The 14407-nt window shown below is 42.8% G+C and overlaps 1 protein-coding gene across 8 annotated transcripts in view; it reads left to right on the plus strand.

The window, feature by feature from the left end:
- The window catches only part of STYXL1 (serine/threonine/tyrosine interacting like 1), a 63053-nt gene extending 48861 nt beyond the window's left edge, over positions 1-14192 (plus strand). For 6 of the 8 annotated variants that reach the window (XM_032430735.1, XM_032430737.1, XM_032430739.1 and 3 more), the window contains one exon: positions 12813-14192. In XM_032430735.1, the coding sequence (XP_032286626.1) occupies positions 12813-13855 (1043 nt within the window). In that variant the 3' untranslated portion in view covers positions 13856-14192. Of the gene's footprint in view, positions 1-116; positions 1716-12812 lie in introns of those variants that run through there. The other 2 variants (XM_032430741.1, XM_032430742.1) reach the window with 2 other exon arrangements.
- Positions 14193-14407: the final 215 nt, after the last annotated feature.

Here is a 14407-nt window from a genome sequence, read left to right on the forward strand (position 1 = left end):
ATCGCTCACAGTGAGGTTTGGGCACAAAAAGGTTGACAGCCTTGAGACTCTGATGTTTTGTGATGCTTCCCAGCCCTGACCAGCAAGTCACAGTCGTCTCTTTGTTCATATTACAGGCAGATGACAGGCTGCTTCCCGAGCTGGCTGGGGGGAGAACAGAGAGAGGACTCCCACCTGGCTCCTCTGAGTTCTCCAGCAGTGAGGGCCAGGCCCCCTCGGCGACGGGGCACATGTAGGCCCACACCCTGACCTTTACTGGCCCCTGCATGACTCCAGCAGGGAGGGTGAGGCCTGTCTGGGTGTAGCTGTCCCTGCCAGTGGTCAGTGGGTGGACAGGTGCTTGGGCCCCTGAGGGCCAGATTGTCCTTGTTCTCGGCAGAAGCCCTGGGGCTCCCATCCTGGGGCAGCAATCTCTGTCTCATGTACAAGGAAGTCCCATTGCTGGGCATTGTGTCCTGAGATGCCATCTAGATAAGTCTCGGCAAGAGCAGCTGTGGGCAGGAAGGACTGCCACTGGGACCTTGCTGGGTCCTTTCCAGACTGAGTCAGTCCTGTGTGGTCGTTAGGTTTTCTTGCTACCAAGCAATGCCCTGGATTGCTGATAGAGGTTGACCTGGGCTCAGCTCTGCTGCTGCCTGAGGTCCAGAGAGACATTCCCTCCTCCCATTGTGTGGTCCTGGGGTCCTCCTCCGTGCATTGGGGCAGCTGTGCTCCTGGCTGTTGTTAGCGGTGATGGTCGGAGGCCATGGGACTGGCAAAAAAAGGGGTGTGGGCCACTCTTGGGCAAGAGACTGCTTCCTGGGGCTTATGGTCCCAACTCAGTTCCTTGGGGGTACCAAGACCAGGAGTGGGAAGTTGAGGAGTGAACTGGGAAGAATCTGGCACCCAGGGCCACCCTGCCTGCCCTTGGCTTTCAAAGCTTTGGCACAAGGTTGTATGGGCTCCCAGAGCCGGCGAGCCCTTAAGAAACCTATTTCAGTTCCTTTAAACTACTGGGAGTAACTTTGCCCCTGCTTGTGTTCCCTCTCTCGCTGTGTCTCTCTCTGTCAAGTAAATAAATGACATCTTTAAAAAAAAAATCTTCAGAGGAAAAAAAAGAACAAAACCGCAAACCAACTCCTGAGGTATTGTAATAGCTACCATTGGCAGAATGCTTCCCACACGCCTTTGTGAATACTTTATGTGTGATGAAAACACAGTGACCCCGCAGCATGTTATTAACCCCGTTTTGCAGGAGGTTTATAGAGGCTGAGTAATTTGCCCAAGGCCCCATAGCTGTAAGTGGCAGAGTTGGAATCCAAAGCCACATGACCCAGTTTTGGAATCTGGGCTTTCCACAGGGCCCTAAGGCAGCAGGGAGAGCACAGGCCTTGAGGTCTGAAGAATGGGGCTGTGGGCTAGCTGCTTCCCCTTACCAAGAGTTACCTGGCCATGACCCTTCCCCCTTCTAACCCGCTGATGTTTGCTGTGAGTCCCAGCAGATGCTTTGTGGGCTGGAAAAGGGTTGTGAGCAGTGAGCGTGGGGGGCTATGGTTATGGTTTGTCCTCAAGGGCCCAATCTGACCTGACCAGGACTTAGTAAACCTTATAACTACATAGCTCTGCCCAGGGTACCACGGATTTTTTTTTTTCATAATGGCAAAATGCACATAACACAAAATTTACCATCTCTTTCATTTTTAATTACACACAATTCAGCAGTGTTAAATACAATCACATTGTTGTGCAACCAATATCCAGAATTCTTTTCATCTTGCAAAACTGAAACTCTGTATCCATTAAATAGCGTCTCCCCATTCCCCTCTTTTCCTAGCCCCTGGCAACTACCATGCTACTTTCTGTATCTATAAATTTGACTATTCTAGGTACCTCACATAAATGAAATCATACAGTATTTGTCCTTTTGTGACTAGCTTATTTCACTTAGCATAATATCCTTAAGGTTCATTCATGTTATATAGCATGTGTTCAAATTTCCTTGCTTTTTTTTTTTTTAAGATTTTTTTTTTTTTTTAATTTGACAGAGACACAGCGAGAGAGGGAACACAGCAGAGGGAGTGGGAGAGGGAGAAGCAGGCTTCCTGCTGAGCAGGGAGCCGGATGGAGGGCTCAATCCCAGGATACTGGGATCATAACCTGAGCCGAAGGCAGATGCTTAATGACTGAGCCACCCAGGTGCCCCAAATTTCCTTGCTTTTTAAGGCTGAATCATATTCTGTTGTATGTAGTATTCACCAGTGAGTCCATCTCGGCCTGGTGCTTTCTCTTTTGGAAGATAATTTTTTTTTTATTTATTGATTCAATTTCTTTATTTATTTGACACAGAGAGAGCGAGAGCAGGAACACAAGCAGGGGGAGTGGGAGAGGGAGAAGCAGGCTTCCCACTGAGCAGGGAGCCCGACGCGGGGCTTGATCCCAGGACCCCAAGATCATGACCCGAGGCGAAAGCAGATGCTTAACAACTGAGCCACCCAGGTGCCCCGATTCAATTTCTTTATTAGATATAGGCCTATTCAGATTGTGTGATTTTGTGTGAGTTTTGGCAGATTGTGTCTTGCAAGGAATTGGTCTATTTCATCTAGATTCTATGTGGACATGGAGTTGTTCATAGTATTCCTTTATTATCCTTTTAATGTCCATGGGCTCTGTACTGATGTCTCATTTTTCATTTCTGATATTAATAATTTGTATCTTCTCTCCTTTTCTTAGTAGCCTGGCTAGAGGCTTATCAATTTTGCAGATTTTTTTTTCAAAGAACCAGCTTTTGGTTTCACTGATTTTTTTCCTGTTGATTTTCTGTTTTCAATGTCATTGATATCTGCTTTAATTTTTTAAGGATTTTATTTATTTTTGAGAGAGAGAGAGAGAGAGTGGGGGGGAGGAGCAGAGGGAGAGAGAGAATCTCAAGCAGACTCCCCACTGAGCACAGAGCCCAATACGAGGCTCAATCCCGTGACCCTGAGATCATGACCTGAGCCAAAACCAAGAGTCGGAAGTTCAACTGACTGAGCCACCCAGGCACCCCTGCTTTAATTTTTATTATTTCTTTTTTTCGACTTATCTTGGGCTTAATTTACTCTTCTATTTTTCATTTCCCAAGAGGGAAGCTTAGATGATTGATTTTAGATGAACATTCATCTTGGTGAATGTTCCATTTGAGTGTGAGAAGAATGTGTGTTCTGTTGTTTGATGGAATATTTCTACAGATGTCAGTTATATTGAGTTAATTAATGGTGCTGTTGGGTTCAACTATGGTCATCCTGATTTTCTGCCTGTTCTATCTGTCCATTACTGATAGAGAGGTGACAAAGTCTCTGTGACACCGGATTCATCTATTTCTCCTTGCAGTTCTATCAGTTTTTGCCTCACATATATTGATGCTCTGTTAGGTACATACCTGTGTGTGTGTGTGTGTGTGTGTGTGTGTGTGTGTGTGTGTGTATCTGTTTATATACACACATTTTATTTATCCCTTCATCAGTTGTTGGGCACTTGGGTTCCACCTTTTGTCTATTTTGTGAATAATGCTGCTGTGAACATGGGTGTATGAATATCTCTTTGAGATCTTGCTTTCGATTATTTTTTTTCTGCTTTACTTTTTATTAAGGTATAATTGACATGTAACATTATATTAGTTATAGGTATACAACAATTATTCAATGATCACTATAAAATGATTAACATCCATCACCACATATAGTTAAAAAATTTTCTTCTTGTGATGAGAACTTTTAAGGTCTACTCTCTTAGCAACTTCAAAATAAACAATACAGGGGCGCCTGGGTGGCTCAGTTGGTTAAGCATCTGCCTTCGGCTCAGGTCATGATCCTGGGATCGAGCCCTGCATCGGGCTCCCTGCTCAGTGGGGACCCTGTTTCTCCTTCTGCCCCTCCCCCTGCTTGTGCTCTCTCTCTCTCTGTGTCAAATAAATAAAAATAAAAACCTTTTTTTTTTTTTTTTTTTTTTTTAAAGATTTTATTTATTTACCTGACAGAGAGAGACACAGCGAGAGAGGGAACACAAGCAGGGGGAGTGGAAGAAGGAGAAGCAGGCTTCCCGCGGAGCAGAGAGCCCGATGTGGGGCTCGATCCCAGGACGCTGGGATCATGACCTGAGCCGAAGGCAGACGCTTAACGACTGAGCCACCCAGGCGCCCCAAAAATAAAAACCTTTAAAAAATAAAATAAACAATACAATATTAACTATAGTCACCACACTGTATATATCCATAGGACTTATTTATTTTGTAACTGGAAGTTTGTACCTTTTGACCACTTTGACCCATTTTGCCCAGCCCTGGCCCCTACCTCTGGCAACCATCACTCTAGTCTCTGTGTCTGAGTTAAGTTTGTTTGTTTGTTTTTTAGGCTCCATAAGTAAGGCTCTCTTATAAGTGTGATCATATGATATGTCTTTCTCTGACTTATTTCACTTAGCATAATGCCTTCAGGGTCCATCCATGTTGTCACAAATGGCAGGATTTCCTCCTTTTCAATGGTTGAATAATACTCCATTGTGTGTTCCATTCCATTCCACATCTTTTTTTTTTTTTCATTCCACATCTTCTTTATCCATTCATCCATCAAAGGCCACGTAAGTTGTTTCCATGTTTTGGCTATTGTAAATAATGCTGCAGTGAACATGGGGTACAGATATCTTTTGGGGTTAGTATTTTTGTTTCCTTTGGATAAATACCCGGAAGTGGAATTGTTGGATCATATGGTAGTTCTGTTCTTACTTTTTTGATGAACCTCCATACAGTTTCCTAGTGGCTGCACCAATTTACATTTCTATCAGCAGTGCATAGCGTTCCCTCTTCTCCTCATCCTTGTCAGCACTTGTTATTTCTTATCTTTTTGGTAACAGCCATTCTAACAGGTGTGAGGTGATAGCTCATTAGTGATTTTGATTTGCATTTCCCTGATGATAAGTAATGTTGAGCACCTTCTCAAGTACCTGTTGACCATCTGTATGTCTTCTTTGGGAACATGTCTATTCAGATCTTTTGCTCTTTTTAAAATAAGATTTTTTTTTTTCTATTGAGTTGCAAGAGTTCTTTATATTTTTTGGGTATTAACCCCTTATTAGATATATGATTTACAGATGTTTTCTCCCATTCCATAGGTTGCCTTTTCATTTTGTTGATGGTTTCCTTCATTGTGCAAAAGCTTTTTAGTGTGATGTAGTCCCACTTGTTTATTTTTGTTCTTGTTACCTTTGCTTTTGGTATCAAATCCAAAATATCATCACCAAGACTGATAACAGGGAGCTTACTGGATATGTTTTCTTCTGAGCATTATGGTTTCAGGTCTTACATTCAAATCTTTAATTTATTTTGAGTGTATTTTTATGTATGGAGTAAGACATGGTCCAGTTTCACTAATTTGCATGTGACTGTCCATCTTTCCCAATACCATTTATTGAAGAGACTGACCTTTACCCATTGTATATTCTCATCTCCTTTGTCATAAATTAATTGAAAATATATGTGTGGGTTTATTTCTAGACCATTTTGTTCCATCGATCTATATGTATATTTTTATGCCAATACCATACTGCCTTGATTACTATAGCTTTGTAATATAGTTCAAAATCTGGATGTGATGCCTCCAGCTTTGTTCTTCTTTCTAAAGATTGCTTTAGGTATTTGAGGGTCTTTTATGGTTCCATACACATTTTAAGATTGTTTGTTCTATTTCTGTGAAAAATTCCATTGGAATTTTGATAGGGATTGTATTGAATCTGTAGATTGCTTTGGGTAGTATGGACATTTTAACAATATTGATCCTTCTAATCCATGAGCACAGAATATCTTTCTATTTATTTGTGTCTTCTTCAGTTTCTTTTATCAATGTCTTATAATTTTCAGTGTACAGGTTTCCACCTCCTTGGTTAAATTTATACCTAGATATTTTATTCTTTTTGATGCAGTTGTAAATGGGATTGTTTTCTTAATTTCTCTTTCTGATAGTTCATTATTAATGCACACCTCATTTTTGTATATTGATTTTGTATCCTGTAACTTTACTGAATTTGTTCATTAGTCCTAATGCTTTTTTGATGGAGACTTTAGGGCTTTCTTTTTCTTTTTCTTTCTTTCTTTCTTTCTTTTTTTTTAAGATTTTATTTGACAGAGACACAGCAAGAGAGGGAACACAAGCAGGGGGAGTGGGAGAGGGAGAAGCAGGCTTCCCACTGAGCAGGGAGCCTGATGCGGGGCTCTATCCCAGGACCCTGGGATCATGACCTGAGCCGAAGGCAGACGTTTAGTGACTGAGCCACCCAGGAGCCCCTTTTTTTCTTTTTTTTTTCCTTTCTTTTCTTTTCATTTTTTCTTTCTTAGATTTTATTTCTAAGTAATCTCTATACCCAGTGTGGGGCTTGAACCCACAACCCTGAGATTAAAGAGTTGTATGCTCCACCAACTGAGCCAGCCAGGCGCCCCTCAAGATATTTTTGATTTCTTCATTGACCCATGGGTTCTTCAATAGTATCCATATATTTTGCATTTTCCAATTTTTTCTTATAATTGCTTTCTAGTTTTATGCCATTGTGGTCAGAAAAGATACTTGATCATATTTCAGTCTTCTCAAATTTATTTTTTATTTTTTTATTTTTTTAAAGATTTTATTTATTTATTTGACAGAGACAGAGATAGTGAGAGGAGGAACACAAGCAGGGGGAGTGGGAGAGGGAGAAGCAGGCTTCCCGCTGAGCAGGGAGCCTGATGTGGGACTCGATCCCAGGACCCTGGGATCATGACCTGAGCCGAAGGCAGATGCTTAACGACTGAGCCACCCAGGCGCCCCAGTCTTCTCAAATTTATTACGATTTGTTTTGTGGCCTAATGTGTGATCTGTCCTGGAGGATGTTCCATGTGCACTTGAGAGGAATGGGTATTCTGCTTTGGGATGGAATGTTCTGTAAATGTCTGTTAAGTCCACCTGGTTTATTGTGTCATTTAAGGCCAGTGTTTCCTTATTGATTTTCTGTCTGGATGACCTATCTGTTGATGAAAGTGGGGTATTAAAGTCTCCTACTATTATTATATTGCTGTCTATTTCTCTCTTTAGGTCTGTTAATATTTACTTTATATATTTAGGTGCTCCCATGTTGGGTGCATAAATATTTACAAATTTTACATCCTCTTGTATTGACCCCTTTATCATTACATAATGACCTTTTTTGTCTCTTATTACAGTCTTTTGTCTTAAAGTCTATTTTGTCTGATATAAGTATAGCAGCCCCAGCTTTCTTCTGGTTTCCATTTGCATGGAGTATCTTTTGCCGTCCCTTCACTTTCAGTCTGTGTGTGTCTGAACATCTGAAGTGAGTGTCTTAAGCAGCATATAGACACTCTGTGTCTTTTGATTGGAGAATTTAGTCCATTTACATATAAGGTAATTATTGATAGGTGTGGACTTACTGCTATTTTGTTAACTGTATTTTGGCTATTTTTGTAATTCCTTTTTTCCTTCTCTTGCACTCTTCCTTTGTGATTTGGTGATTTGTCCATAGTGGTATGCTATTCTTTTCTCTTGATCTTTTGTGTATCTATTATAGGTTTTTGCTCTATGGCTACTATGAGGCTTACATAAAACAACTTATAACAGTCTGTCTTCAGTTGATAACAACTTAAATTTGAACACAGTCTAAAGCTCTGCATCTTTACTACCCAACTCCCACATTTTATGGTTTTGATGTCACAATTTACATCTTTTTGTCTTTTATATCATTAAAGGTGTAGTTACAGCTATTTGTACTATTTTTGTCTTTTAACCTTCATACTAGATTTATAAGTGAACCTACCACCTTTACATTAGATTATTCTGAATTTTACTTTATCAGTGATATTTATACTTGCCTGTTTTCCTGATACTTATCAGTGCCATTTCATTTCAGCTTAAAGAAGTCCCTGTAACATTTCTTGTAAAGCTGGTCTAGAGGTGATTAACTTCTTCAACTCTTGATTGCCTGGAAAACTCTTTATCTCTCCTTCAATTCTGAAGGACTGCTATGCTCTGTAGAGTATTCTTCGTTGGCAGTTTTTTTCTTTCAGCACTTTGACTATATCACATCACTTCCTTCTGACCTGCAATGTTTCTGCTGAAAATCTGCTGAGAGTTTAATGGGGCTTCCCTTGTGTGTACCAAGTTGTTTTTCTCTTGTTGCTTTGAAGATTCCCTCCTTGTCTTTAACTTTTGACAGTTTAATTTTGATAGGTCTTGGTGTGGATCTCTTTGGGTGCATCTTTTTTGGAATTCTCTGGGCTCTGGATATCTATTTCCTTTTCCAGGTTAGGGAAGTATGCAGTGTTATTTCTTCAAATAAGTTGGCTGCCCCTTTCTCTTTCTTGTCCTTCTGGGACCGCTGTAATGTTAACATCGATCCTCTTGATATTGCTCATAAGTCCTTTAAGATATGCTCACTGTTTTCTCCTTCCTTCCTTCCTTCTTTCCCTATTTCCTTTCTTCCTCTTTTCTTTTTTCTTTTCCTTTTCTTTTCTTTCCTCTTCCTTCTCTTCTCTTCTTTTCTTTCTTCTTTTTCTGCTTTGATTCCACTCCACTGTCTTTGAGTCCACAGATCCTTTCTTCCACTTCATGTAGTCTGTGGTTGAATCCTTTTATTGTATTTTTTCAGTTCAGTTATTGTATTCCTCAGCTCTGTGATTTGTTTGGTACTTTGTTTTCTGTCTCTTAGTTGGAATTCTCACTTTGTTCATGCATTGTTCTCCTGACCTCGGTGAGCATCGTTATGACATGAACTCTTTATCAGGTAAGTCACTTGTCCCCATTTCATTAAGAGGTTGTTATGAGATTTTATCTTTTTCTTTCATTTAGAATGTATTCCTCTGTTTTTTCATTTTCCTTGACTCTGTTGGTTTCTATGCATTAGGGAAAACAGCCACCTTTCCCAGTCTTGAAGGAGTGGCCTGGTGTAGGAAATGAACCTTATGGTTCAACCCTTTCCTAGTTCTTGGTTATCTCTCAAACCTTTCCCATTGTCCAAGCAGCCTGCTTTGTTCTTAGTGGCTCTCAGTAATTGAGGGTTTGCCAAGACCTATCAGTGCCCTAAAGGGGAGGATCTCAGTCTGCACCTAGATTCAGGCTGATTGGAAGCAGCTTTAAAAGTATGTAAATAGGGGTGCCTGGGTAGCTCAGCTGTTAAGTGTCTGCCTTCGGCTCAGGTCATGATCCTGGGGTCCTGGGATAGAGCCCCACATTGAGCCCCACATTGAGCCCCACATCGAGTCCCACATCGGGCTCCCTGCTCGGCGGGAAGCCTGCTCCCTCTCCCACTCCCCCTGCTTCTGTTCCTGCTCTCACTAACTCTCTCTCTGTCAAATAAATAAATAAAATCTAAAAAAAAAATAAAAATAAAAAAAAGTATGTAAATATACTTTCTCAGGGGAAGACTGGAAGATAGGTGTTTCTGTCTGCTCCTTTTGCACTGAACCTTGGGATGATAGCCAGTTAAGAATTATATCTTGTTTTGCTACTGTCCTATTGAACCCATAAACACAAGCCCCACTGGCCACCTGCTTTCAGTTATTTTGGGTATATACCCAGAGTGGAATTGCTGGATCATATGGTAATTCTATTTTTACTTTTTTGAGTAATCACTCTACTGTTTTCCATGGCAGTTACACCATTTTACACTCCTACCAACAGTGCACAAGGGTTCCAGTTTCTCCACATCCTTGCCAACACTTGTATTCTCTGTTGTTGTTTTTTATTAAATGGTAGCCATCCTAATGGGTATGAGGTGGCATCTCATTGTAGTTTTTTTCTCTCTTTTTATTGTGTTAGAATACACATAATGTAACATTTACCATCTTAACCACTTTTTAAATGATTTTATTTATTTTAGAGAGAGCACATGCAAGAGGGGGGCAGGGCAGAGGGAGAGAGAATCTCTCAAGCAGACTCCACACTGAACGTGGAGCCCGACATGGGGCTTGATCTCATGACCCTGAGATCATGACCCGAGCCAAAACCAAGAGTTGGACATTTAACCGACTGAGCCACCCAGGCACCCCTTAACCATTTTTTTAAAGTGTACAGTTCAGTGGTATTAAGTACTTTCTAGTGTCGTACAGCCTTCACCATCATCCATCCCCATAACTCTTTTCATCTTGTAAATCTGAAACTCTATGCCTATTAAACACTAACTCCCTGTTCTCGCCTCCCTCAGGCCGTGCAGCCACTATTCTACTCCCTGTCTCTATGATCTCAACTACTCTAGGTACCTCATATCAGTGGATCACACAGTATTTGTCTTTTTGTTGCCTGGTTTATTTCACTTCTCATAACGTCCCCAAGGTAAATCCATGTTGTCTCGTGTGTCAGAATTTCCTTCTTTTTAAAGATAGAATAATATTCCATTGTGTATGTATGGCACAGTTTGTTTTTCTATTCATCCATTGATGGACACTTGGGTTGCTTCCATGTTTTAGGTATTGTGAATAATGCTGCTACAAATATGGGTGTATAAATATCTCTTCAAGACCCTGCTTTCAGTTCTTTTGGGTAGATACCCAGAAGTGGAATTGCTGGATTATATGGTATCTCTATTTTTAATTTTTTGAGGAATCTCCATACTGTTTTTCCATAGAGGCTGCACCATTTTACATTCCCACCAACAGTGCAGAAGGGTTCAAGTTTCTCTACATCCTTGCCAATGCTTGTTGCGTTCTGTTTTTGTTTTTTTTTTATATAATTATCTTAATGGGTGTGAGGTGGTATCTCATTGTAGTTTTGATTTGCATTTCCCTAATGATTAGTGATGTTGAGCAAATCTTTTCATGTGCTTATTGATCATTCATTTATCCTTTGGAGAAATGTCTATTCAAGTTCTTTGCCTGTTTTTTAATTGGGTTGTTTGGGTTTTTGTTGTTACTATTGTTGAGTTTTAGGAGCTCTTTCTATATTCTTCATATTAACACCTGGATATAAATCAGATATATGATTTTTGGAATGTTTCCTCCCATTCTGTGGCTGCCTTTTCACTCTGTTGATCGTGTCTTTTGATGCATAGAAGTTTGTTATTTTGATGTAGTCCAATTTGTCCATTTTTTAATCACCTGTGCTTTTGGTGTCTTATCAGAGAAATCATTGCCAAATCCAATGTTATGAAGCATTTCTCCTATGTTTTCATCTAGGATTTTTATAGTTTAAGCTCTCACATTTAGGTTTTCAATCATTTTGAGTTTATTTTGTACATGGTGTGAGGTAGGGGTCCAGCTTGACTCTTTTGCATATGGATATCCAGTTTTCCCAGCACCATTTGTTGAAAAGACTGTCCTTTCTCCTTTGAATGGTTTTGACACTCTTGTTGAAGCCATTTGGCCGTATATGCAAGGGCTTATTTCTGGGCTGTCTCTCCTGTTCCTTTGTTCTAAATGTCTGTCTTTATGCCAGTACCACACTTTTTGATCACTGTAGTTTTGAGATTTGAAATCAGGAAGTATGAGAATTCCAGTGCTGTTCTCTTTTTTCAAGATTGTTTGTCTATTTGGGGGTCACTTGAGATTCCATATGAATTTTAGGATTGGTTTTTCAATTTCTGCGAGAAATGCTGTTGGGATTTAGTAGAGATTGCATTAAATCTATAGATACTTTGAGTAGTAGTGACATCCTAACAGTATCAAGTCTTCCTATCCATGTGCATAGGTTGTCTTTCCATTTATTTGCATCTTTTTAAGTTTCTTTCAGCCATGTTTCATAATTTTCACGGTACAGGTCTTTTACCTCCTTGGTTAAGTTTATTCCTAAGTATTGATGCTATTGTAAATGGAATTGTGTTCTTAATTTACTTTTCAGATTGTTCATCGTTAGTGTATAGATATGCAACTGATTTTGAGTGTTGATTTTGTAATGTGGCAACATTGCTAAATTCATTTATTCTGACAGATTTTTTTGGTATAATCTTTAAGGTTTTCTACACATGAAACCATGTCATCTGCAAACAGAGGTAATTTTACTTCTCCAGTTTGGATGCCTCTTTCTTTTCCCTCCTTTCCTTTTCCTTTCCTTCCCTTCCCTTCCCTTCCCTTCCTCCTTCCTCCTTCCTCCTTCCCTCCTTCCCTCCTTCCCTCCTTCGCTCCTTCCCTCCTTCCCTCCTTCCCTCCTCCCCTCCCTTTTTTGTTCTGGTTAGGACTTCTAGTACAATGTTGAATAGAAGTGATGAAAGTTAGCATCCTTCTCTTGTTCCTGATCTTAGAGGAAAAGCTTTCAGTCTTTCACCACTGAGTATGATGTTACTCTTGGGCTTGTCATATATGGTCTTTATTAGGTTGGGATGCATTTCTTCTCTTCCTAGTTTGGCCTTTTCCTTTTTCCTCTGTCCTCCATCCAGACGGAGACCAGCTTGTCCTTTTCCCTCCTGCGTTTTAAGGTGGACACCTGAAAGAAAGTGGCTTCAGTTTCCCTTTGGAGAATTTCCCCCATAGTTCTCTTCCCCTTTCCATGAATTTTTCTGTTCACAATGCAAACCTTTGTTGAGGTTGCATTGTGTGACAGGCATGGGCATGGTGCTCTCCTGCCCACAGGAGTTTTCACCCATGTTGTCTGAACCTTCACAGGGGCCATCTGAAAGAATGATCTCTGTCTCCATATCTAGCAGCAGAGGAGCTTGCTCAGAACAGAGCCAGTTCCTATGACTCCTTGCCCTGATGTATTAACCTTGGGTTGCTGCTGTTTCTATGTCTAGCCATTAAGCCATGTTGCTGGCCCATGGGCAGGTGCCTCCTGTCCCTCCTGAGCTGGCCCCAGTCCAACCCTGAAGTCTGCTTTCTCTCCTTGCATTGACAGAAGTCCTGGGCCTATGTCAAGAAGTGCAAAAACAACGTGCATCCCAATCGGGGCTTGGTGGCTCAGCTGTCGGAGTGGGAGAAGGTCATCCTCGGAGACTCTGTCACAGACATCTGGGATCCACTCTACTGATCTTCTCTGTGGTCCAGCTATGGGTCCTGAAGAACTTCACTTGGGGGCCTCTTGTGGGTAGTGGGCCAGGCTGTGTAACCAGGTTGGTGTGGAAAGAGAAGGCCTTTGCTGCCTGGAGTCTTGTGTCAGCCTCTTGCAGTGGTTCTTCTCAGGCTCCTCGTTCACGCCCCAGAGCAGGCGTACTCTGCTCAGACTCAGCGAGAGCCCCCATCCCTGGGTTTTCCTGGCCCACCCCCACTGCTCTTCTGAGGCTGCCTCTGGAAGAGCATCTGGCTCCTGAGCAGCTATCCCACATACCCCCAATGACCTGGACCCTTTGGAGGCTGGCTTGGAGGAGCTCCAAGGGTTCCCCCTGCCTTGTGTTGGTCCACAGGGTGTCACAGTGCCCCCATGGGTGGAGATCTGCCAGGCCCAGGGTTGGCCCAGGTGCCAGGCTCCTGGCACAAGTACACCCTGTCTCATCCCGGGTCCCAGCACTCCCACCACTCTGCCCGTTGATGACTTGTTCAGATTTCCTTTTCTTGCTCCCCATTCCTCCTGGCTGGGTTCCCCAAAGAGAGATTTCCACCCCTCCTATCTACTACACCCATGTTTCTAGAAATTCCTCAGGTCTTAAAGGGACTTTTCTTCAGAATGTACTTCCTAGTGCTGGCTGCACCCACAGCACCAGTCAGGAGAGGGCAGAAGATGGACAGGGAATTTGGGATGTCCATGTCATTCAGCAGACACTCCCTGCCACCTGCGTGCAGCCAGGGAGGGACAGAGAGGTGAAAGCCATCTCACCTCCCAGGACTCTGCAGGAGGGTGGATTCCCCCTCCTCCCAAAGGAAGCTCAAGCCCTCAAGGAGTGGGGTTTTGCTCTACGGATAAGGGCTTTCCGGTCAGCGCAGGCTTGGGATCAGTTAGGATAGGAGCTGGAACAGAGATTGGGAAGGCTGCAAGCGATGGCTCTGTGGGTTAGGGACCTGGTGGGAAGGGCAGAGCCACTGGTAAGTTTCCGTCAGGGACATGGTGGGGATTAGGCTGGTGCATTAGGACCGCAGGCTGGTGGCTCTGAAAGAACAGTAGCGGTGAGCCTGGAGGCAGGGAGACAGTAGGAAGGCGGCCGCTGTGAAAATCCAGCCGAGAAAAGAGGCTCAGAATCCTCTCCGGGCAGAGGCGCAGCTTTCCCAAGGACGAGAGTGTTTGAGGCAGGGGTCACCTCCGTGGGCCTCGGTTTACTACCAGCATGACGGGCCAGAGCTCTGTGGCCACACCACGCGGTCGGCAAGACCCGCCGAGCCCCGAGTCGGCAACCACCACCGCGCCAGCCCCAGGCCCGCCGAGCGTGGCGGGGAGAGCGCCCCTGCTGCGCTTGGCCCCGCCCCGGGCCCGCCCCGGGCCCGGATTGGCTCAGGCGGGGGGCGGGGCTAGCGCGCTAGCCGTTCCAGGCCTTTTCCCATTGGTGGTGGTGGCGGCGCGAG

The sequence above is a fragment of the Phoca vitulina genome, unplaced genomic scaffold, assembly GCF_004348235.1.
Source record: "Phoca vitulina isolate PV1807 unplaced genomic scaffold, GSC_HSeal_1.0 scaffold45, whole genome shotgun sequence".
In the NCBI taxonomy this organism is placed as follows: domain Eukaryota; kingdom Metazoa; phylum Chordata; class Mammalia; order Carnivora; family Phocidae; genus Phoca; species Phoca vitulina.